This window comes from Anarhichas minor, unplaced genomic scaffold, assembly GCF_050575085.1.
Source record: "Anarhichas minor isolate MPS153535 unplaced genomic scaffold, ASM5057508v1 ptg000050l, whole genome shotgun sequence".
NCBI classification, from domain to species: Eukaryota; Metazoa; Chordata; class Actinopteri; order Perciformes; family Anarhichadidae; genus Anarhichas; species Anarhichas minor.
Genome location: NW_027466496.1, coordinates 171,736 through 195,397, shown reverse-complemented (window position 1 = coordinate 195,397; position 23,662 = coordinate 171,736). Strand labels below are relative to the sequence as shown.

At 41.4% G+C, this 23,662-nt stretch overlaps 2 protein-coding genes and 1 pseudogene across 2 annotated transcripts; 1 reads left to right on the top strand and 2 right to left on the bottom strand.

Moving 5' to 3' along the window:
* Positions 1 to 455: 455 nt before the first annotated feature.
* LOC142971832 (phosphoenolpyruvate carboxykinase [GTP], mitochondrial-like) lies at positions 456 to 6,278 on the top strand. Its single transcript, XM_076112527.1, has 4 exons — positions 456 to 525; positions 4,018 to 4,155; positions 4,505 to 4,600; positions 4,810 to 6,278. Exons 1-4 carry the CDS (start codon positions 456 to 458, stop codon positions 5,277 to 5,279), a joined length of 774 nt encoding a protein of 257 aa, XP_075968642.1. The 3' UTR covers positions 5,280 to 6,278.
* A 1,014-nt stretch (positions 6,279 to 7,292) lies between these two features.
* On the bottom strand, positions 7,293 to 8,854 carry LOC142971831 (myelin-associated glycoprotein-like; the record flags this gene model as incomplete). The annotated part of the gene is made up of 3 exons (XM_076112526.1): positions 7,293 to 7,564; positions 7,678 to 7,983; positions 8,458 to 8,854. Coding segments are annotated over 3 exons (975 nt in total), but the record flags the coding sequence as incomplete, so codon positions are not given.
* A 9,609-nt stretch (positions 8,855 to 18,463) lies between these two features.
* On the bottom strand, positions 18,464 to 23,548 carry LOC142971830 (phospholipase D1-like; annotated as a pseudogene).
* Positions 23,549 to 23,662: the final 114 nt, after the last annotated feature.

Below are 23,662 nucleotides of genomic sequence, written 5' to 3'. Positions count from 1 at the left end.
GGAAGGGTAGGCCTTCTTGAAGAGGTGAGTTTTCAGCCTGCGCCGAAAGATGGGCAGCGACTCTGCCGTCCTGACGTCAGTGGGGAGTTCATTCCACCACTGTGGGGCCAGGACAGAAAACAGCCGCGACCGGGTCGATCGGCCGCAGGGACCTCTGAGCGACGGGGCAACCAGTCGCCCCGAGGTAGCAGAGCGAAGTGGTCGGGCCGGGGTGTAGGGCTTGGCCATGGCCTGGAGATAGGAAGGAGCTGTTCCTTTCACTGCCCTGTAGGCTAGCACCAGAGTCTTAAACTGGATGCTTAACCCTCATGAGACAAACTCAAACAGAAGGTGGGTAAAAGGCAGCTTTATCGTCTCACACACACACGCACACACACACACACACACACACACACACACACACACACACACACACACACACACACACACACACACACCTGTAGTTGAAGTGCATGATGGCCTGGATGGCGCTGCCTCCTCCGTTGTTGATGTCTCCTCGAAGCCCGGCAGCAGAGGCGTCACCACGTACACTCGGTACTTTTTACCCTCCCTGAAAACGTTTGAAATGACACGGAGAAAGAGAAGGATGATATCTCACCGCCGAATGACTCACAAAGATAAGAACACCAGAGGACGATGGAGGATCGATAGCTCAACAGATTCATTATTATAATTAATAACTATGTTCAAACAGTGTTAGTGAGGCTGGGTCACAAAGGTAACACTGGAACATTCCTCAGGTGGTGAACAAACACCATCTAATGCTGTTTTTCCAACAAATTATTAGAGCATATATGGAGGTTTTTTAAACACGGGAAAACTCGACAATATCACTGTTTCTGTCAATGGAGTCTGTTGGCTTTGAGGAGGGAATAACGTCCGTTTCTTTTCACATCTAACTCTGAATTTATGATATATTCTGACTGAACCACAGCTGGTGATTGTTGGAACAGTGGAAAGACTCACAAAGTAATTGTGAGGTTTGTTTTGTTTGTCGAAGTTTGTTTGAAAAGATTGTTTCACGACGATCATGGAGGTAAGATGACGTTTTCCGTCAATGGAGTCTGGTGACTTTGAGGAGGCAAATATTACGACTTGGCTCAAATGTGAAATGTGTTCATTAATGTAACTGGTAATGTGTATTTTTTGGCTATTTTTGAACGATTAAAAAAGACATTTATACTGTTAGTTAATCAGTATTTTGAACGGTTCAAACATGAATACATGTTTTGCAGTTTGAATAAAGACATTTTCGTGACACTTGCAAGTGATAAATAATCGTCTTATGATTTTAGAGACTAGATCCTTCACTGAGACCTTCACTTTACTTCTGCTGCTGGTTAGAATATTCTAACGTGAATTATTCCAGAAAAATGGAGGGAGGGACGACAGGAAGACAAACGTGAAAACAAAAACTTTGCAAAGAGGAAAGTTGGATGTTTGTGTTTGAGTCTTGAGACACGTGAGAGTACACAACAACTACCATTCGTCCACTAATATATATAATATACTTAATCTGTACTTCATGTACTTAGAGTTTAAGATTGTATTTTATGATTTTTGTACCAAAAACATCTGAAAAGAACTTAAAGTAGCAGCTGTTTATATCACTTCACAACTCATGAGACTTCCCCTTTTTCAAGCATTGAATGCAAAGGTCTGCATGAACAGGCAGCTTCATCATGGGACTATTAATAGTAGAGCACAAAAAACAATTCCATTAATATCCATGAAGTGTAAACATTTCATTCTCTGGTTGGTCTCTGTAGCAGATATTTACATTCACATTGAAGGTTAGCTTCAACTGATATCACTTTTTATTCTAAACAATAACATCATAGACTGAGTGATAAAAACCAAAACTCTCTTACCTCGAACTGTTATTTGAAGAGGATCACAAGAAGCTGTTGCCAGAAATGGTCGGTTCTCAATCCTGAAGTAGTACCTGTCTGTGTATGATGTGATTAAACTGGAAAATAAAGTGGTGCAGTTTCTCTGACTCAGGTCTCCAGTTAGATTCATTGGATAGATGTTATCCTCCCTGTTACTGTTGAAAATCACATTATCTGGATTTGGGGGAAAATCTAAATCATTTTTAATCCACAATCCGAAGGTTGTTCTTGCGCTGTTGAATTCCTCCTCTGGTTTACCAGTGAAGTTACATGGGATTTGCAAACAAGATCCAGTCAGTGCTTCCATCTCTTGAGGTGCAGTAATGACTAGATTTAGATTCGGAACACAATCAGCCAAAGCACCTGTGAAACAGACTAATGATTAACAGTGGTGAGTAACATGCAAAAAAAAAAAAACATGAAGAGAAATATACTTCAGCAGTAATATTTTGCATTTTGGTCTTTTTTTCCTTGAACAGTTTTTGTATTGATTCATTTTCTTGGTTTTACAACAACTATCCCCCACGAGGCCGACCCCAGTGGTGACCAAACCCGTCTATATCTCCAAATAACTAAGTCAGTCTCGTCTCAGTGACAAAAGAGCTGACGCAGAGAATACAGATTGTAACATTCACATGAATTTAGGGTAAAATGATATGTGTCAAATAGTAAATGATTCAAGAGGAATACAAGTGACTGAACCAAAAGCTCACCTGAGAGAAAGAAGACACTCAGTAACATGTTGGCTGTCACCGTTCTCACAGACCGGACTGCCATGACACTCATCACCTGGATTCACAAACACAACAGTGGATTTTACAAAGCGTTCAACATGCTCTGTACAACCACAAGTTCCTGTGTGTTAAGAGACCACCGCTCACAAGGCTGCAAATGTGTACGACTCAGAGTGTTAGATGAGAACAAAACCATGAGTGTTGTCTTAACAAAGAAGCCCACATCAACAAGAGAGTGACAAATAGATCCTTTGGTTGGTGGTTTTAAAGAGAAAATAATGATATTCATGAATTTCAACAGTCCAACAATCCAACTTCCCTTTTTTAGCTGTCGTAATTTAAAACCGAGACAACTTCCTTTGAATTAAGACCACAGAGCGAGTGCTGTTGTTTTTTTTTATCAGAGTTCTTCCCTTAACTGCTCATATCCTGTGAGTCTATTTATTCTGAAATCTTTATATATTACATATATCCCAATAATTATAATAACAATAATAAGAACATGTAACAGCCAGTGACTTGAGTACAGTCACTGTGGATCACACTGAGCTTTATCTCTGTTGCTCTGCATCACAGGACTGATGAACCTCACAAACTATTATTTGTGTTGTTACAATTACATGACTGAATAAATGATTTACCCCAATAGCTAAACATTCTGCTTCCTCTTCTCTCAAATATCTATTAAAATCTTCAAAAAGTACATTTGATAAACACCAGCAGACAAAAGGTCAGGATTATTCTGTTTCATATTTAAAAAGAAAAACATGAAAATGTCCCATCAAGGAGCCAGTTTCACACAGATTATTGCAGAAACTGTATCTGTTGGTGTTTTCCTTCATAAAGGAACATAGAGGGGAAAATACTGGAATCCATGAGAAGCAGAGGAAAAGAACTCGCCAAGCAGTCAGAACAATATAAGGCACTCAATGGCATGAATAATACGGAAAAAGCTCAGATGGGCAGCTACTCTTTACAATTTATTAATATTTTATCCACACTTGAGTCCTGATACACAGACTGGCAGCAAGGTAACACCGGCGTGCCCCGGCTGTTATGAAGACATCAATCTAGCTTGACTCATGTGTTTGTTTCTTTGCCAACAAAGACATCAGTTGTAAATATTGTAAGGCCCCAAACAGAGCAAGAAGATGCTCATATAAAACGTATATATATTCCCATCTCTTTCATCACAGACTCTCTAAATCCAGAGTGTAAACAGTGCCATCTAGTGGTATGTTAAAGCAATGCCACCTATAGAAATGGAGAGACCTGTGGATCAGACACAAGTATGAACCATGACATTCAGATGTAGATTATTACAAAATCCACATTTTTTTAAAGATTACTGTGACGTTGAAGGTAGACTAAACTGTTTTGTAAAAAAAAAGGAAGCTCGACCCCGTGTGCCCACCCCAATTCCCGCTTCTGTGCCCCGGCGGCTCAGTGTCCCATCATTGACCCCCGGTGGGAGAGTGAGGAGGGCGTTCCCATCGACGCCATCATCTTCGGTGGCAGGAGGCCGGAAGGTTGGTGCTGCTCTCGTTGAGCATCCAGAGTTTTTCTCTCAAAAGTCTCAGACTTTATTTGAATATTATCAGCATTTTCATGCATGTTTTACCTCTCGAAGCATTTAGTCGTTAGTCTTCTGTGGTGTGACTGTCACAGAGGGAAGTGAGCTAAATTAGTCTAACTTGCATTGCAACCAGAAAAGGAAGCCCACAAACATCATGCACAATGACGCGGTGCTCGTGTTGTCTTCTTCTTTTAACACATTACATGTTTGAGTCGTTACAGTTTGTGTTGCACGTCAACGTGAGAAGTCGAGCAGCACACGAGCGGCAGTGCATTAAACGTGATCAAATGTTGACGTTGTAGGAGTCCCTCTGGTGTACGAGTCCTTCAATTGGCAACACGGAGTCTTTGTTGGAGCCTCCATGAGGTCTGAAGCCACGGCAGCTGCTGAGCATAAAGGTACTAACGCGCACCTGATCTCCATGTGGTCTGAGCCCCTGTAAAATACATTCGTACTGATTTACAGTTCTGGTCTGGTTGACTATTTGTTGATATTGTGACATCACCTATGATGTTTCAGCCATTGCAGGGCTTTCCTGTTGATGAGGTGTTTTATGATAATAGGACGTTACTAGTGCTGTTACTAAAGCCAATTCTTTATCCTCCAGGCAAGGAGATCATGCACGACCCCTTCGCCATGCGGCCGTTCTTCGGTTACAATTTTGGCGACTACCTCGCTCACTGGCTGAGCATGCAGAGCCGTAAGGCCCCCACACACCTGCCCAAGATCTTCCACGTCAACTGGTTCAGAAAGGACCCGGCGACCGGCGCCTTCCTCTGGCCCGGCTTCGGCGAGAACGCCCGCGCGCTGGAGTGGATCTTCAAGCGCTGCAGCCGGGAGAGGGAGGACGAGGCGGCCAAGAGGAGCATCATCGGCTGGCTGCCAGAAGATGGCGCCATCGACACTAAAGGTCTGAGCGGCAACGTGGATATGGGCGCCCTGTTCGACGTGCCCAAGGCTTTCTGGCAGAGGGAGACGAAGGAGTTGAGAGCCTACTTCACCCAGCAGGTTGGCGCTGATCTGCCAGCTCAGGTGGAGGCTGAGCTGAAGGCACTGGAGGACCGAGTGCACAATTAAAACGCTACGGACAGGAAGTTCAACCAGAAACAGGGCTGTAGTCACTGATGACTCAGGATTCAGATCATTAGGGTGCACTTATTAAGAGTCACTGGCTGGGTTTACACACACAGAGAACTTAGTTCTGTCACCACAGATTGGGTTTCATCCATGAAATACAGGTATAAGAGAGTTCTAGTACTCGCTGCTCAGTAAAGATGATTTATTCAGTTGTTTTTTTCAATAATGAATAAAAAACTACGCCTCAAAAAGACCAATAGCCAGGCCAGCAGTTAACTTTCTCTGTGTGTGTGAAAACACAACCAGTGACTCTCGTGTTTCTCTTTGGAATAAAAATGCCAGAGATAAAAAGCTAATAATCTATAATGCAACAACTTTGTGAAAAGACTTCCCACTAATAACACTGGTGAGAGAGACTGGTGGTAGGAGGGAGGTTTGTCTCGACATGAAGGTTAGATTTCTTTGACGTTGTCAAACTCCTCATATAGAGAAGCTAATCACTACCTCCATTCACTCACAAGACCTGGCATTGTACTAAAACACAATCAACACGGCCTTGTGGTGCCTTTTGAGACGTTTAACAATACAACGTCCAGGTTGCTAAGGTTTTCAGGCTGAAGCCCAAACATCTGTTTTTTGCAAATTTCGGACAAAAAAAGTTACTCATATTTTTTTAAGTGAGTTATAGCACCAGATCTTTTAATACACTATTGACTTGAGTCTCAGGAACTGCCCTTTCTATTTTCAATTAAGCTTTATATTCAAATCAATTTATATCAGAACACCATTAAGTACTCGAAACACCGTTTTCCACTGGGCGTTACTATGCATAATTCATTTTGCCGCTTATGTAATGTTAGTGATTAAGTTGTGTGATTTTCAGGTGGTGTTTACACGCAATATGTGAAATGTTGGACCAATAAATGCAACTGAGATTAATAGGTAATTTTAGAAGTATGGTTTTTATTACGGTGCAATGAATAAATGTCTTCAAATGTCTCATGTTCATTTTTGAAGTTATTAAAATACAAATAAAATATGGAGAATGCAAAAAAATGTAAGAAACAAGAGCTCAGTAAATGACACAAACATTTAAAAGGTAAATATAATCTTGTAGTACAATGTTAACGTGTGAACAGAGCTGTCTTTCAGAATACTTCCCTATTGAGAGCTTGGGGACCTCTATTTGAAGTGATCTGATAACACATTTCCGATCACAGCCACCCATATGAAGTCCGTTCAAAAATATAGATGATGGTATCTCAGCTAAAACTATCTGAGCTGCAGGAGTTCCCCTTTAATTATCTGTGAGCAATGAAGATTGCACTTTCTCCTGTTTCTTTTTCTACATAAACTTGAGATGAAACTTCTTGTATAAGTAAAAAGCATACTAAGAATCCAACCCAAATGTGACCACAAGACAACACTCATTTTCTCTTCACTTGAGCGTAGAGATCCTCTGGGACGTCAGCAGTCTGTGCAACGTTTGCCGAGTAGGACACTTTGACCTGTGCATACAGCGTGTCCTGCTGCTGTCCACTGTCCTGCACCGAGACAGAGGACGGTTCAGGTCCGCGCCTCGAGAAGTTGATCTCGCTATAATGGACGTCTTCTTCTGTTCTCGCTGTCTCTTCAACAGTCAGACTCTGCAAATAAATAAATAAAGCAAAAAGGAAGTGTTTGTGAGCCTTCAGCCGGATCCTTCCAAATGATTACAGAACTAAAAAGAGTTTATGTTCTCACCTGACTCTGTTGTGCAGTTGGATGTGTTGACTTCAAACGCCTGGAAGACAAAAGGTTGGGTTCAATATACAGAGTGCCAGAAGAAGATTTAGTTTGTGATACTTACCAAACACAGACAACCAGACAGATGAGTACGATGATCCCAATGATTCCTCCAAGAACTGAGCCCAATTCTAGAAGGTTAACTTTGCCTCAAGACAAGATGGAAAAAAACCAAATAGAAGTGACTAAATGAAGACAGTGTGAACATGTGACATTATCGAAGTCCTTTTAATAGTTACCTTTAATAGTCAGAAGGATCTCTGATGATGTTTGATTACCAAGCTCATTGGTGGCCACACAGTAATAAACTCCTCCATCAGTGACATTAAAGCTGTAAAAGTCTCCTTCAGATACATTGACGGGTCCATCTTTGCTGATCTTGAACCAGGTGAAGCGGCTGACGGGAGGATTGGCTCTGCTGGAGCAGGTCAGGCTCACCCAGCTACCTGCTGACACCGAACCTGGTGGACTGATAGACGCCGAGGTGTCCTTGGGAGCGTCTGAGGAGAATGTGACGGAGATGTGAGGTCAGAGAGCAGCATCAGAGCCTGAATGAGATCCTTAAGAGAGAAGAATCATCATGTGCTGACAGGATCCAATAACAAACACTTACATGAAACACTGAGAGTCGTTGTCTCCTCTGATGTCTTGACATCTTTTCCTTCATTCACAGGATATCTGGCAGAACAGTTGATGATGAATCCATCATGTTTGTCTGACAGAGTGATGTTCTTCTGGATTTTAGTTGTGAAGGTTCGATCTGTGTTTTCCTCTGTCATGATGTGAGGGTCTTGTTGGAGGTTCCAGGTGAGTTTAGGAGGAGAGTGTGGACAGGGAGTGAAAGCTGAGCAGCTTATAGAGACAGACTCCTTCTCCTTCAGATCACCTGAGATCTCAATCCTGGGGCTTGGAGGAGAATCTGTGGTTTCAAATCAAATACAGATTGTACACTGAAGAACACAGCAACAAGACCAGGAGTCTACTGCCATGCTAGCAGTACTCTTCTACATTTGAGAGCAAAATATTGTACTTTTACTCCACTAACAGTTTTTGGATTGTTCCTTCATAAAAAAAGAAGAACGTGTTTGTTCGGGGCTTCTTGTCATTTTTCTGATGTTTCTGAGTTGTGAACAGAAATCACTTTTTTTCTCCTTTCCTCTCCCATTAATCACCTCACGACCCCTCAGATTTATCTTGTGACCCTCTGTAGGGGTAACATGAAATGTAAACTTACACTAATTAATGTAGATTTTCTAAAAAAAACTGAACTCATGAGACTTCCCCTTTTTCAAGCGTTAGATGCAAAGGTTTGAAGGTTAGCTTCAACTGATATCACTTTTTATTCTAAACAATAACATCATAGACTGAGTGATAAAAACCAAAACTCTCTTACCTCGAACTGTTATTTGAAGAGGATCACAAGAAGCTGTTGCCAGAAATGGTCGGTTCTCAATCCTGAAGTAGTACCTGTCTGTGTATGATGTGTTTAAACTGGAAAATAAAGTGGTGCAGTTTTTCTGACTCAGGTCTCCAGTTAGATTCATTGGATAGATGTTATCCTTCCTGCTACTGTTGAAAATCACATTATTTGGATTTCGGGGAAAATTAAAATAATTTTTAATCCACACTCCGAAGGTTGTTCTTGTGTTGAATCCCTCCTCTGGTTTACCACTGAAGTTACATGGGATTTGCAAACAAGATCCAGTCAGTGCTTCCATCTCTTGAGGTGCAGTAATGAATAGCTTTAGATTCGGAACACAATCAGCCAAAGCACCTGTGAAACAGACTAATGATTTAAGAACACAGAGTGAGTGCAGTTTTATTTTTTATCAGAGTTATTACAATTTCATCATTGAATAAATGACTTACCCCAATAGCTAAATATTCTGCTTCCTCTTCTCTCAAATATCTATTAAAATCTTTAAAAAGTACATTTGATAAACACCAGCAGACAAAAGGTCAGGATTATTCCGTTTTATATTTAAAAAGAAAAACATGAAAATGTCCCATCAAGGAGCCAGTTTCACACAGATTATTGCAGAAAATGTATCTGTTGTTGTTTTCCTTCATAAAGGTTTCGTGGTAAATAATTTACATCATTTTGACATCAGACGTCTGTCTCTCCCGCTGCACGTGAGGATCAGCTGTTGTGAGTAGGTTCCACCGTTGCCACGGCAACGGTTGCATAGCTGCGGCGGTTTGTTTAGGGTGGGCGGGACGTTCCGACGTTCCTTTCAAGTTTGATTCTTTGTGACGTCACGTTTCAAAGGTGCCTTTGATGAAACATTGCTATATAATGTTGAATGATAGATGAACTCTCACATTTTGAAGTAACAGTCAAACAGTCAACATGTCTTCCGATAAAGTCATCCAATTTAAAGGCCAGAGTGCAGAATTAACTGCAACTCAACTGACCCATCATCAGAGACTATTTGAACAACACGAGTCCCTCAAAAGAGAATTAAATAGCCTCCTTCCACTCCAGAAGGAGGTGAAACAATTGAAGGAAGATCGAGAAAGTTTACAGCAAAAACACGCGGCTGAGTTGAAGGAACATGTGAGAATGTTCGCGAAGGAAAGATCGCTAAGGCAAGAAGAAGAAGTGCAGCGGTTTAAAACCACAGAGAAGTATGAAGCATTGGAGAAAGCAAATTTGAAAGATTTCAACTCTAGAATTCAGGAGAAAAATAAAAAGATAAAATCTCTGGAGAAAGAATACAGACTCTTAAATGAGGAATTTACCTCATTTAAGAAGAAAGCTGAAGAACAAAGCCTCAAGGAAGCTACAGACACTGCAGAATTGGAATCCTGTAAAAAGGAGTCCAAGAAAAAGAGTGGCTTCATTGAGGGAATGAGGCGTCGCTTTGACAGAATCACGACCTCAAACAATTATCGGCAAATGAAGATAGAGGAGCACATCAAGCGTGCTCAGTTAAAAGAACAGGAAATCATGGAGCTCCAAGAGCTCATTCCTGAATTGGAGAACAGGTTGCGAAAAGCAATCAGCAAGACTGAGGGCCAAGAGGCTGAGAGGAATCAGATCCAAATAAACTTGTTGGAGGCTCAGGATCAACTTGTTTCTACTAAGAAGCTGCAGGAGGAAGTCAGACTCTTGAAAGTTGAGGCAGATGAAAAGAACAAAGCGCTGGACAAGGCTGACCAGATCAACTGTTCTGTGAAAGAGCAGCTGGAAAAAGTGAAGCAGCAGCGGTGTGAAATAAACAACAAATATAAGACCGTGAAAGAGTCCAAGGCCGACTTGACAAAAAAATTGGACGCGGTCATGGCGGAGAAAGAAAAGTTGGAAAAAAAGTTGGAAAAAGAACTTCAGCTCTGCAAGGAAACTGTAGCACAGCAAAATAAACAGCTCAGCCTCCAGGACACCGAGATTGTGAGACTTGAGGGGGTTATTGTGCAAACTAATAACAAAGTAAATTCTCTCGTGCTAGAGCAAAATCAATGGAAAAGTTTCCAGCAACAACTCGGAGTACGACTGAATAATAACATTTCGATTCTGCGTCGGGGGAAACGATTGAAAAACAATCTGGATGCCAACCCCATAAGCAGGCTCAGAAAAAGTCTGGCACAAAAAAATGCCGAGATAGCAGAGCTGAAGAGCAGGCTGGCACAGCGGCCGCAATACGCCATCCTGAAGTTGGCAGCGTCCGAGTGGGACAAGCGAGACCTGAGGAAGAAGTTAATGGCTGAAAAGGGAAACTCCAGAATGTACGAGGCATTGTACACGGAGATTAAAAAGGAGAGGGAAAAAGTGGTTACTAACGTAACGACGCGAAAGTTGGAGATTGGAGGCAAGAAATCTTTGCCTCCAATTTCTAAAAAAAGCCAGCCCCCCCCTCAGGTTGAAGAGCAGAAGAATGATCTCACTCCTGTCCTAAGGACGGTAAAGTTGGAGATTCTAAAAAAAAGCCAGCCCCCCCCTCAGGTTGAAGAGCAGAAGAATGATCTCACTCCTGTCCTAAGGACGGTAAAGTTGGAGATTCTAAAAAAAAGCCAGCCCCCCCCTCAGGTTGAAGAGCAGAAGAATGATCTCACTCCTGTCCTAAGGACGGTAAAGTTGGAGATTCTAAAAAAAAGCCAGCCCCCCCCTCAGGTTGAAGAGCAGAAGAATGATCTCACTCCTGTCCTAAGGACGGTAAAGTTGGAGATTCTAAAAAAAAGCCAGCCCCCCCCTCAGGTTAAAGAGCAGAAGAAGGATCTCACTCCTGTCCTAAGGACGGTAAAGTTGGAGATTCTAAAAAAAAGCCAGCCCCCCCCTCAGGTTAAAGAGCAGAAGAAGGATCTCACTCCTGACCTAAGGACTGTAAAGTTGGAGATTGGAGGCAAGACATCTTTGCCTCCAATGTCTAAAAAATGCCAGCCCCCCCCTCAGATCAGGCACAGTGCGTCCATGTCAAGAAACACTCGCATCACGCTCAGAAAGCCAGCGAGTATGTCTAAGGTGTATCTGACGATCAACCTCCTCCCATCCATGCCCAAATTACAGTGGTGTGGAGTTAAAGTCACACCACATCCTACCCTACCCCCATTGTCCTAGGTCAGGGGTCGGCAACCTTTTCTATAATTAACATAGAAGAGTCTGTTCATTCTTGCTTATGAATTATATTCTCTCTGAACACGTTTCTCTTTTTGGAGAGTCATGTGAGATGACTTCTTCAATTAGCACAATGTTCCTGCTCTTCTTTCTATTTCCTCGTCTCAGCCCGGTGTGTCACGTGTGTGTAAACCTCGCTGGAGTCAGGAAACTTGTCAGAATACTCATATTTGATTGCTACATCACGTGATGTGATTTGCAATGCATTGGTTGGTGTGTTTCCTGCACCCCCGAACAAGTGCCGTAACGGCTGAATAAGAGGCGCCGGTTAAAGGTTCAACTTGGTGCTCAATATGTATAATTCCGAATTATCTATCGGTTTTTCGTTCCTGGGTCCGGATCCGGTGCGCCAGTTGGGGACCTCAGGGAGCCGCAACAGAGAGGCTAAAGAGCCGCAGGTTGCCGACCCCTGGTCTATACCCACTTAGCCACAGTTGCCCATCTCTCTCTCTGTCTGTCTGTCTGTCTGTCTGTCTGTCTATCTGTCTGTCTGTCTCTCTCTCCGTCTGTCTCTCCGTCTGTCTCTCTGTCTCTCTCTCTCTGTCTCTCTGTCTCTCTGTCTTGTATCTGTCTGACTGTATTCATCTTCTGGAGCAACAACTGAACTTCTGACTCACCCAGATGATGATCTGAAGTATTTTATTCTTGCTTTAACTAAGTTGTCTTTATAGCTGTACTTAGGCCTGCCTCAGTTGTGATTGGACTGTGAGTTTCTGCCTGACTGAGGAGGTGTGACATAGTCTCTGCTGCTGAATAGCTCTGCTGATTGCAAAGGGAGGAGCTTGCACTCCTGGTAGCAATCAGTAGATAGCTGTCCTTAACCACTGCTGGTGGTCGGAAGCGTCAGCTCTCGAGCGTCACACAAACGAAGTAACTAACCCTAACCCTGTCACTCACCATTGCTGTTGTGTATCGCCCACCAGGCCCTCTTGGTGAGTTCCTGGAGGAGCTAGACACATTAGTCTCACACTTCCATGATGATGGCTCAGCACTCATCCTGCTCGGCGACTTTAACATCCAGACTGATAAATTAGAACCTCTTCTTTCCTTCCTCTCCTCCTTTGTCCTTTACCACTCTTCCTCTCCTCCTACCCATGTTAGGGACAGGAACCTCTCGAAACTGTGGGAGAGCCGCACGTCATCCAGCCGTGCCAAAAACACAGCCGGTTCAAATTCTGATCAAAAGTATTTAATCTTACAGAAGCTAAAACAATTGCAAAGTGAATTACACTATTTACACCATCGATGGAAATATGATCCGCGGAAAAGAGTCCACACACGCTCCAACCAGGAAGCTTAATACCTGCAGGATGCAATGTGACGAACTGAACGAGCACTTCCGTTGAATCTTCTTTCATAGTCCGTAAAAGTCATAACATGTCTGTCTCAGTTACAATTAGCTTAAATCCAGCTGACTCCTCCTGGCTTCAGTCAGCTGATCGCCCTCGCGTGACCTTATTGGCTGTTGGTCAGTCGCTCCTTCTGCGCGTCCCTCCCTCTGTTAGGCCCCGGTAACGGAGTCGCTGCCCATCTTTCATCAGGCTGACAACTCACCTCTTCAAGAAGTACTACCCTGAGACTTCCGCTTAGCACTTATTGTATTCGTATTAGTTTGTTATTATTATTACATTCGTTTGTTTCTGCACTGTACATTTGCTCTGGTTCATGCTCTTAGATGCTTGTTTGAAAAAGGAGATGTACTTATGACTTCTGGTGTCTTGAAAACCGATGTTGAATACACTTATTGTAAGTCGCTTTGGATAAAAGCGTCTACTAAATGACTGTAATGTAATGTAATGTCTGCTCTCTGTCTGTCTGTCTCTCTCTCCGTCTGTCTGTCTGTCTGTCTGTCTCTCTCTCCATCTGTCTGTCTGTCTGTCTGTCTGTCTGTATGTCTCTCTCTCCGTCTGTCTCTCTCTCCGTCTGTCTGTCTGTCTGTCTGTCTCTCTCTCCATCTGTCTGTCTGTCTGTCTGTCTGTCTGTCTGTCTCTCTCTCCGTCTGTCTCTCTCTCCGTCTGTCTCTCTCTGTCTGTCTGTCTGTCTGTCTGTCTGTCTGTCTGTCTGTCTGTCTGTCTGTCTGTCTGTCTGTCTGTCTGTCTGTCTGTCTGTCCGTCTGTCTGTCCGTCCGTCTGTTACATGTGTACAGATTGTAAAGCCCTCTGAGGCAAATTTGTAATTTGTGATTTTGGGTTATAACAAAAATTTATTGAATTGAATGTGAAAAACAATTATTGATTGAACAGTTTCATGTTTTATAATGCATTATATTATATTATAGAATTACAGAAGTCAGATATTTGCTAATAATGCAGGTACAAGGTGATCACAAGCAGCGCTCACACACGCTGCACTCAACACTCGGACTGTAAATATCATTCACTTTGTAGTGAATAGGGAGATTTTAGACACAGTCTGGACAGTTTGTCAAATGTGTTGAGTTGAAACTTATCTTACTTATAATGTACCAGTTCACTAATTCTACTTTATGCATAACTACATACTCACTGACATAAGGCTCATATGTCTCAGACATTATAAAAGTTGTTATATAGAGTCACACAGGGGTTAATGCTGTGTAAACACTAATATAATTAATATATTTTTGCCACTTCACTAAAACAAAGAACAATAGAAGGTGAGTAGCATACATTTTAAAGATATTTGTATTGCATCTCAGTATAATAAAATATACATGAATAATACACACAACATATTGTTTCCTCTTCCCTGCCCCAGGTTTAATGTGGAGCTAATATGAATCATTAACTAAAACATGTCCACTCTGAATGAGTCAAAGTCTCGTTTTCTATCTGTTTCTCTCACAAGGTTCCATGACGGCCTTTGAAGACTAAATACCTTTCCGCAATAGAACCCATAGAATCTTTCCTGTTGGCTTTCTCTCAAACAATCACAGCATTGATTTAATAATCTATAGAACGTTTCTCAACACTCTGCATTGTAACACTTTGATGTAAATTCACAGTGAAATTCTAACATTTACCTACTGTATTGTGCTAATACTGTATAATGCTGTAAAAGCAAGGCGTTCTGGGAGTCATAACAGTATACTGTTTCATATAAATGTAATATGAAAGTCATAGTATAGTATTTAATATAAAAGTCAGTGTAGTATTTCATGAAATATTTTAATATATTAGTGTGTTTATTGTCAACAAGTCTACAAAAATAGCACGGATGTATGTATACCTTATTAAAGTAATTATTTCTAATCCGACTGCTCGATTTATCGATGGAAAATAATCTAAAGTAATCGACAGCTGCAGCCATAATACAGGATGTTGTTGGGTTCAGTGGTTCGAGCTGCTGCCTCACAATAAGGACAATCAGGAGAAAATATCCAAATAAATAAAATACAAATATTTCAATACCGTTGATTCTTTTTCAGATTCCTTTCTACAACCCTTATTGTTTTGATAAATGTTTATTTTTATTTTTTACGATCTGTGTCATGAATAAAATAAGCCGAATGTTCAAAGGACTTTGTGTAGTATTTGGTGTCATCTAGTGGTGAGGTTGTAGATTGCAACCAACTGAATACCCCTCTGCTCCACTCCTCCCTTTACAAGAGTCCTTAACGTGAGCAGAATGAAAACCCGTGGCATCACTTCTTTAGGAGCAAAGAAAGCCAGACGGCGGCTGGTGATACCACAATTTCACCCTCTGTAGCTCTCGTTACCGCTGTTTCACAAGCGTGTGGAGAACTACGGTGGCCTTCAGGTAACGTAAAAACATGAAAGTCTCTCTCTAACCAGTGTTTGGTTTGTCCGTTCTGGGCTGCCGTAGTAACATGGCGGACTCCTGGAAGAAGACCTGCTCGCTATGTAGATATAAACAGCTCATTCTAAGTTAATAAAAACACAATGATTCTTAGTTTCAGGTGATTATACACTAATGAAAACATAGTTCTGAATATTTTATTACAATCCACCAAAATTCTACACACTGGCCTTAAAAACATTGTAAAGAGGAATTCAGTTGGCTGTTAGATTCTTATATTTTTATCTAATACCTTTCATTATTTTCTGTAAATTGAATTTTAATGGATCAGTTCCTTTAATCAACATTCTTCAACAACTGCTTACAAACGAGTTTCTAAGTAAAATAACTCAGATCTAGTAAAATGTAGTTTTTCCAACATTAAAGTCTAGACGCCGTTGCAAAGTAAATGCTGGCGGGAATAACCTGGTGGTGAAATAGTGAATAATGTATTTATTTGACCTGAAAGTAGTTTTATTCAATTATACTGAGTCTAGAAATACTGCCAACAGATTGAGCAGTTGTTTCCATCGAATCACAGACAGCGGTGATGTGGTTCTTCAGTTTGTCATGAGGTTTATCACATTTATTATGATTTTTAGTTCTACCACCACTGACATAACCAATGTACTTGTGCTAAACTGTAAGAACACAGTATTTTATACCTGCTATTAGCAAAAGACTTGATGAACACAGCTTCATACGATGAGTGTAAATGGCTCATTCCGATAGAAGACCACATTTTAATGACTTATTATTACATCATTTATTTATTCCATCATTTCACAAAAAGCGACAAATGACATGCAGATCTTTTAAGAGGTCGCCACAAGAAAACAGTCTGTGCAAAAAAGTGCATTTTCATAGAGACACGGTGATTAAAAGCTGGATAGAGAAAAGAAACGGGACGTGTTTCTGAACCTCTAGACGTCAGGTGTGAGGAAAATGAGGCGACCGCTGAAGGTTTCAATACTCATTTACACCTGTTGTGACTCCATGTACACAATATGTTTGTGTTCCTGATAACTCAGAAATGACATAAACATTTCTGGGTTTAAAGTCAGTTATTCCGGATGCACAGAAAACATTTCCATCAAAAATCAACTTCTTTGCTGATGACATAATCCCATTTCTGAAGGGTGAATTCAGTTTTTGTCTGTCAATATACTTTATGTTTTAGATTTAAACAGTCTGACATTGCACACAACAGCAAACCTTTTCTTTGCCTGTTCAGATGACTTTACCTGGTAAAATGTTTCGGGGGGGGGTTAGCTTTAGATATTCCTGATTTTTAAAGCTTAAAAAGCAGGACGTAGAAACACAGGCAGGTAGAGAGGACGATTAAAAAGAAGAGCATCCATCAATAACAACAGAAGAGAAGTTTCAGGTGCATCCGGACGACACACAGGCACAACGTTTAGCATCAATAACGTCCATGGCTTTTAAAAAGGCAACCAGTTCAGCTTCATGCTTTCATCTGTTTAATGTTTAATGGCAATGAGCAGCTGTCATGCTGTCAGCTACGGGTATCGTCTTTTTTTTGGTCAAATTTATAGCACAAAACAGCGTCATGCAGATCACTCACAGACCAACGAGGAAGACACGGAGGGACATTGATGCTGCGTTCCAGAAACGTCGGAAAATCGGAGACTTTTTCTCAAAATTGTGACGACCTGACGTTGAGTTTAACAGCGTGAAGGCTGCAGACCATCGTTTCTAATTTTATTAATAAACTTAAACTTCAAGTATATCTTTAAGACTACAAAAACCTTAAAACTGCACTAATAAATATCTTAACGCTGCAATAATAGATTATTTTGGCCACTTGGTGGCAGCAGAAACAAAGGTGCTGAAGGAACTTGCATCCGCTCAATCGTTGCCCAACAAACTAATGTTGCCTGTTTGTATAAACTTGGCTGTTGCTAAAGAATTCCTGCTTGCTGACATTAATGAAACGCAGCATTGTAATAAACTTATCATGCATGAATCTGAGAGTTATGCAGTAAAAAAACAGAACGGCAATCACGTGCATCCGCTGGCACCGCTGGTACAAAAGGCTTTGTTCACAACCACAGCTGACGCCATTTTTGGAGGTCATTTTGCAGCTAAAACCCATCTTCTCTAGGATCAGCAGCTGTGACCACACAGGTTACCTTAAAGGGCCAGCGCGTCGCATTAAAGGGGATCTATCGGCAGAAAGGGAATGTTATGTTTAAAATGATGTTCTCTTTAGTGTTTAATCACCTGAAATATCTTGATAATGATATATTTTAGGATATAGAAAGTTTTCTGAAAATAAATAAATTGTATTCAATTCACGAATAAGTTTACAAAACCATGTCTCATATATACGGAGTACTTTCTCATTAAATGAAGGGAGTATGTGCTCATTCTTATCAATATAGACGGGGTTATTATGTATCAGGATGTGATTCAATTGACAGATGATGAATTATATTGAATTATTCCAGATTATCTAAAACAACTTTTTTCACGGTCAAATTGAAAGTTTAAATATTGATAATAAAGCGAAGAAAGCCTACACTACGGTAAGAACAGCAGGTCAGTTGAACCACAAAGACCGTCTGTCAACTGTGAAGGACGTTTCGAATCATTTAAACTATGTTTTTCTCGTCCACATGCATTTGTTTACAATCGGTTTGCTCACGTTTGTTTCCACTATTATTATTATCACAACCGAAAGAACCAATGATGGAGACACAACTGCAACGATCCATTACATCAGATGTTTGTGATCACTTTCATACTACAACAAAGATAAAAGTAAGTAGATCAGACGTTTATCAATTATATCCAAACACCAGGTTTTTATCTCCAAAGAAACTCTCCGTTTAACTCTAACTTTTACTTTTTGTGGCTCATGTTGAGGAGCGTTGCAGCACAGACAGACTGCACCAAGGTCAAGGATTTTTACAGCACAAACAAACTGGTTAGAAAATATTATTCAATTATGTTTGCAGAGGGGAACCACTGTAGTGCAACGCTAACATGTCATCAGATACAGCTGTCAGTTTATTAAAAACACAAAAAGGCTGTTTTCAGCCACTATGACCTCCAAAATGGCACCAGAGTGGGTCTCATTAACCTGAAAGCCTTCCTGATGTTGTGCGTGAACACATGAATGCACTGGCGAGTCCCTCTCGGTCTCAGGTCCAGACCTCCATGGGCACCATGGCCTCCTTGCAGCCCATGGGGGGAAGCAGGTTCTGCTCGCACAGGAACTGAAGAGGGAACTGGACCAGGAAGCCGCGGATCTTCTTCAGCTCCTCGTGAGCCCGGGCCGGGTCCTCCTTGTCCAGGCCCGGCTTGGCGAGGTAGCCCTCCAGCTCCAGGATGCTACGGACGTCGCTGGGCGGAAGACTTCGGAAGACCTGAAGAGAGAAAAAACAAAAGAAAACAGGACGGAGTCAGAGAGAGAACCAGGGGTTGGTGTCCAGAACTGGTCCTGAATAAATTTATTACAAACAAAAGTGTTTTAATGACAAATGATCTGCTCAATCAAGACTATTTTAAATACAACTGACATTTCATGATTTGAAATCCTATTTGTAAACACGATACGGAGCCGTCGTGTCGGACTCACCTTCTGGTAGATGGTGGCGTTTCGAGCGCAGGTCGTCATCCAGACCTCCTTTTAGAACTGGTCACTGACGGGATCCGACACGTCGATGGAGGGATCCGTGTTGGCGCCCAAAATCATCCTGAGAGAGAGAGAGAGAGAGAGAGAGAGAGAGAGAGAGAGAGAGAGAGAGAGAGAGAGAGAGAGAGACGGAGAGGTGAGGAGGCGGGTAAGGAGAAACTTGAAGAAACGCTGACGGCACCAGAAAAGAGGAAATGCTGAAACATTGCAGGATATTGCGAGCGGAGATATTTGGCAACGAGAAGAAGACGTGATGAGGAAATTTAACAGAAGTACAAAAAACTCTAATAAATAAATAAATTAGATTTACATTTAAAAAACTATTTTTCTCACACAGTCTTGTCTGAATACATCAGTATTCAGCGTCTGTCTGAAACGCTCCGTTTTAGCGCCTGTCTCTTTAAATGAGCCCAGTCTGCTCTGATTGGCTTGTTAGAAAATGATGGCGATCCTCTGCAAATGTGGTTCTGAAGCTCATATGGGGATACTCTTATGGGGAGGTTTATTCTAATGTTTTCTGATCAAGGTAGCGCACAAAAAAACTGACTGGGTCGTCTTATTTCACAGTTTGTGGGTTGGTAAGAACTCCAGATAGCCAAATGTATGTGAGTTCATTCATTTTTCATGATATGTCCCCTTTGAAACCTCAAATTTAGAGACGGTTGCGTGACGGATTACTGAACGGGCATATTGGGCACAGGCCCAGGGGCCCAACATGTCAGGGGCCCCCCTGGACAAAGAACAAAAAATACATGAAACAAATATTGTTATAGTGTAATAAGTTATCTTAATTTAAAAAGTGTCAGAATAAGTTTTCTCTCACTCCTAACTTTCTCTTATTTCATGTTTAAATGTCTTTACAGCCTGTAAAGAAGCTCTGGTTGAATAAATAGTTCATATAATGTGTCAGTACTTGAAGCACTCGAGGCGGAGCTGCAGAGCGTATTTTCCAGCTTGGTACTCCTGCCCGTCCATCACCGCCGTAACCGTCTCCGAGTCCTCCACGATCACCACCACCTCGCTGTCCCTCTTTCCCAGCATGCTCCGGTCGTTGATGTTGGCAGAACCTGCAGAACCACAAAATGAGTGCGATCCCAGAATCGGCCAGCAGGGGGCGCTGCAGCGCCTGAGCTCAGACTACATGCTGACGTTCATACTAGTAAAATACAGGAAATTAAATAGTCCAAAGAAATGTATATAAAAAAAATAATTAAAGAGATCTGTTAAATACTTAATAAATGGGTCTTCACTTTCATATCAAGGGCATGGAAGTGAATGATGTCCTTTATATTTAATAGTTATGTTTATCTTTATGTCACTGTAGACAGGAGCTGGACAAAATAACAGAAACGATTACAGAATTCTATTATTAAATTGTTGTTTCAGACACAAAATGAAAGTTCCTTGTGGTAACTCTAATCTTTAATGATGTAGTTTTATTTACACTGAATTATATTTTAGTTTCTGTTATTTGTAGCTGCGCTCTACAGTTATCTGTGTGAAAGAAACATCTGTTACCCGACACATATTTCACACCATATCTCATTACGGTACAGTTCAGACATTTCTTCATTTAAAGGGTCAGAAGGGAAGTTTGGGAACCGCAGTTCTGCTTTAGGTTATGTGGAACCTTTAAAGGTTCAGTTCTAGTTCAAAAACACAAACATGTTTAGAAAACCAGCAGACCAGCATGAGACAAACTCAAACAGAAGGTGGGTTAAAGGCAGCTTTATTGTCTCTCACAAACACACACACACACACACACACATACACACACACACACACACACACACACACACACACACACACACACCTGTAGTTGAAGTGCATGACGGCCTGGATGGCGCTGCCTCCTCCGTTGTTGATGTCTCCTCGAAGCCCGGCAGCAGAGGCGTCACCACGTACACTCGGTACTTTTTACCCTCCCTGAAAACGTTTGAAATGACACGGAGAAAGAGAAGGATGATATCTCACCGCCGAATGACTCACAAAGATAAGAACACCAGAGGACGATGGAGGATCGATAGCTCAACAGATTCATTATTATAATTAATAACTATGTTCAAACAGTGTTAGTGAGGCTGGGTCACAAAGGTAACACTGGAACATTCCTCAGGTGGTGAACAAACACCATCTAATGCTGTTTTTCCAACAAATTATTAGAGCATATATGGAGGTTTTTTAAACACGGGAAAACTCGACAATATCACTGTTTCTGTCAATGGAGTCTGTTGGCTTTGAGGAGGGAATAACGTCCGTTTCTTTTCACATCTAACTCTGAATTTATGATATATTCTGACTGAACCACAGCTGGTGATTGTTGGAACAGTGGAAAGACTCACAAAGTAATTGTGAGGTTTGTTTTGTTTGTCGAAGTTTGTTTGAAAAGATTGTTTCACGACGATCATGGAGGTAAGATGACGTTTTCCGTCAATGGAGTCTGGTGACTTTGAGGAGGCAAATATTACGACTTGGCTCAAATGTGAAATGTGTTCATTAATGTAACTGGTAATGTGTATTTTTTGGCTATTTTTGAACGATTAAAAAAGACATTTATACTGTTAGTTAATCAGTATTTTGAACGGTTCAAACATGAATACATGTTTTGCAGTTTGAATAAAGACATTTTCGTGACACTTGCAAGTGATAAATAATCGTCTTATGATTTTTGAGACTAGATCCTTCACTGAGACCTTCACTTTACTTCTGCTGCTGGTTAGAATATTCTAACGTGAATTATTCCAGAAAAATGGAGGGAGGGACGACAGGAAGACAAACGTGAAAACAAAAACTTTGCAAAGAGGAAAGTTGGATGTTTGTGTTTGAGTCTTGAGACACGTGAGAGTACACAACAACTACCATTCGTCCACTAATATATATAATATACTTAATCTGTACTTCATGTACTTTGAGTTTATTTTATGATTTTTGTACCAAAAACATCTGAAAATAACTTAAAGTAGCAGCTGTTTATATCACTTCACACATTTTCTTGTATCTCAACTTGTAATCTTAAACTTCTGTCATTTGAACATTTTTATAAATCTGTCGTTTGTCTCTTTATTGTTTTGTTTTTTCAAATATGACTTTTGATATCTACAACCTCTGCTACACAATGTTCCAACTTGTTTACGATTTCTACTTTCTAAAGTGCAAATAAACAGAAATTAATTCATAAAAAGGTGACGAGACAACATGTCTCTGAAAATGAAACTAAACAAGAGGAATGCAAAGTGTTGAACCACTTTTTTTGGTTTTCTGGGAACCTCCTGAACTCATCTCGCCAAATCTGTTTTCATTTTTTTTTCCAGCCGTGAAAAGCTTTGTTTCCTTGGTGCATTGCATTGTGGGACACCAGATTTACACTGCACACTTAAAAACCCTCTTCCAGTGCAGGTCAGAGCTGAACCCACAGTGAGGATGAGCTGCAGGATGTAAAGGGGCGTCTTAAAGTCAGCCGTGTTAAAATAAAAGCAACAAGCACCGACCTGCACTTTGGTTTGGATGCAGTTGGGGACTTGGTACCGCTGCTCTCTGGCCGTGGTGTGAGACTTGGGCAGCAGGTACGGGTACGACAGGGAGCGGTACTTTGGCTTCACGAGCTGGAAGACAAACAGAGGAAAAATCAAAACACGGGTCACAAATTTACTGGAGACAGCGACGTGGTCGGCTGCAGAGTCACATCAGAGAAAATAAAACACTCTATACTTTATTCCAGGTATATTCTGCTTCTTCCACATATTTAATTTCATCACTTCTGTCCAGAAGGAGATTATTTAAAGGGTCGGAGTAATCAATGTTCTGCTGTGGACGTATTTTAGACACCTAAAAGAATCAATATCAGTTTAATTGAACGCTATAGTCTGGTGCTAGATACCAGCTTTCTCCTTCAGAAAGAAAGGGCAGTACACAAAAAGTAACAACTGTGACACTAATGTCTCATGAAAACAGATTATTATAAATACTTTTATTCATTTAGGATAGAATCAGGGTGACGAGACAACAGCAGCAGGACCTCTGACCTTAGTGAAGTTCCACCGCTGGATGAAGTGTCTGGCCACGTCCCGAGCTGCTTTCCCGTGAACCACTGAGGAGATGTCGTGCCAGGGCATTCTGGGAGTCGTGTGTCTGTCTATGAAATCTACAACGGGAATGTGAGGAGGAGGACGGGTGAGTGGAATAAATCTCTCTCTCTTCCCTCCTCTTCTCTCCGTAAACTGTGAGCGTGACGGTGTTCTCACCATCGAACGGTTTCTCCAGCTGAATCCAGTCCTTGTACACAAAGTTGCAGTAGTCCTTTCCGTGCCAGAACCGTGTGTTTCCCAACAACTCCCCGACCCCCGTATGCTGACTATGCACTGAGCTGCTCCCTAAAACACACACACACACACACACACACACACACACACACACACACACACACACACACACACACACACAGTTATTAATCAGCAGTGCAATGCATTAAAACGGGGGTGATCTGATGTATTTCTCAAAGACTGTATGTAAGAAGTGGACGTAGTCGTCGTGACGTCACCCGTTGGTTTG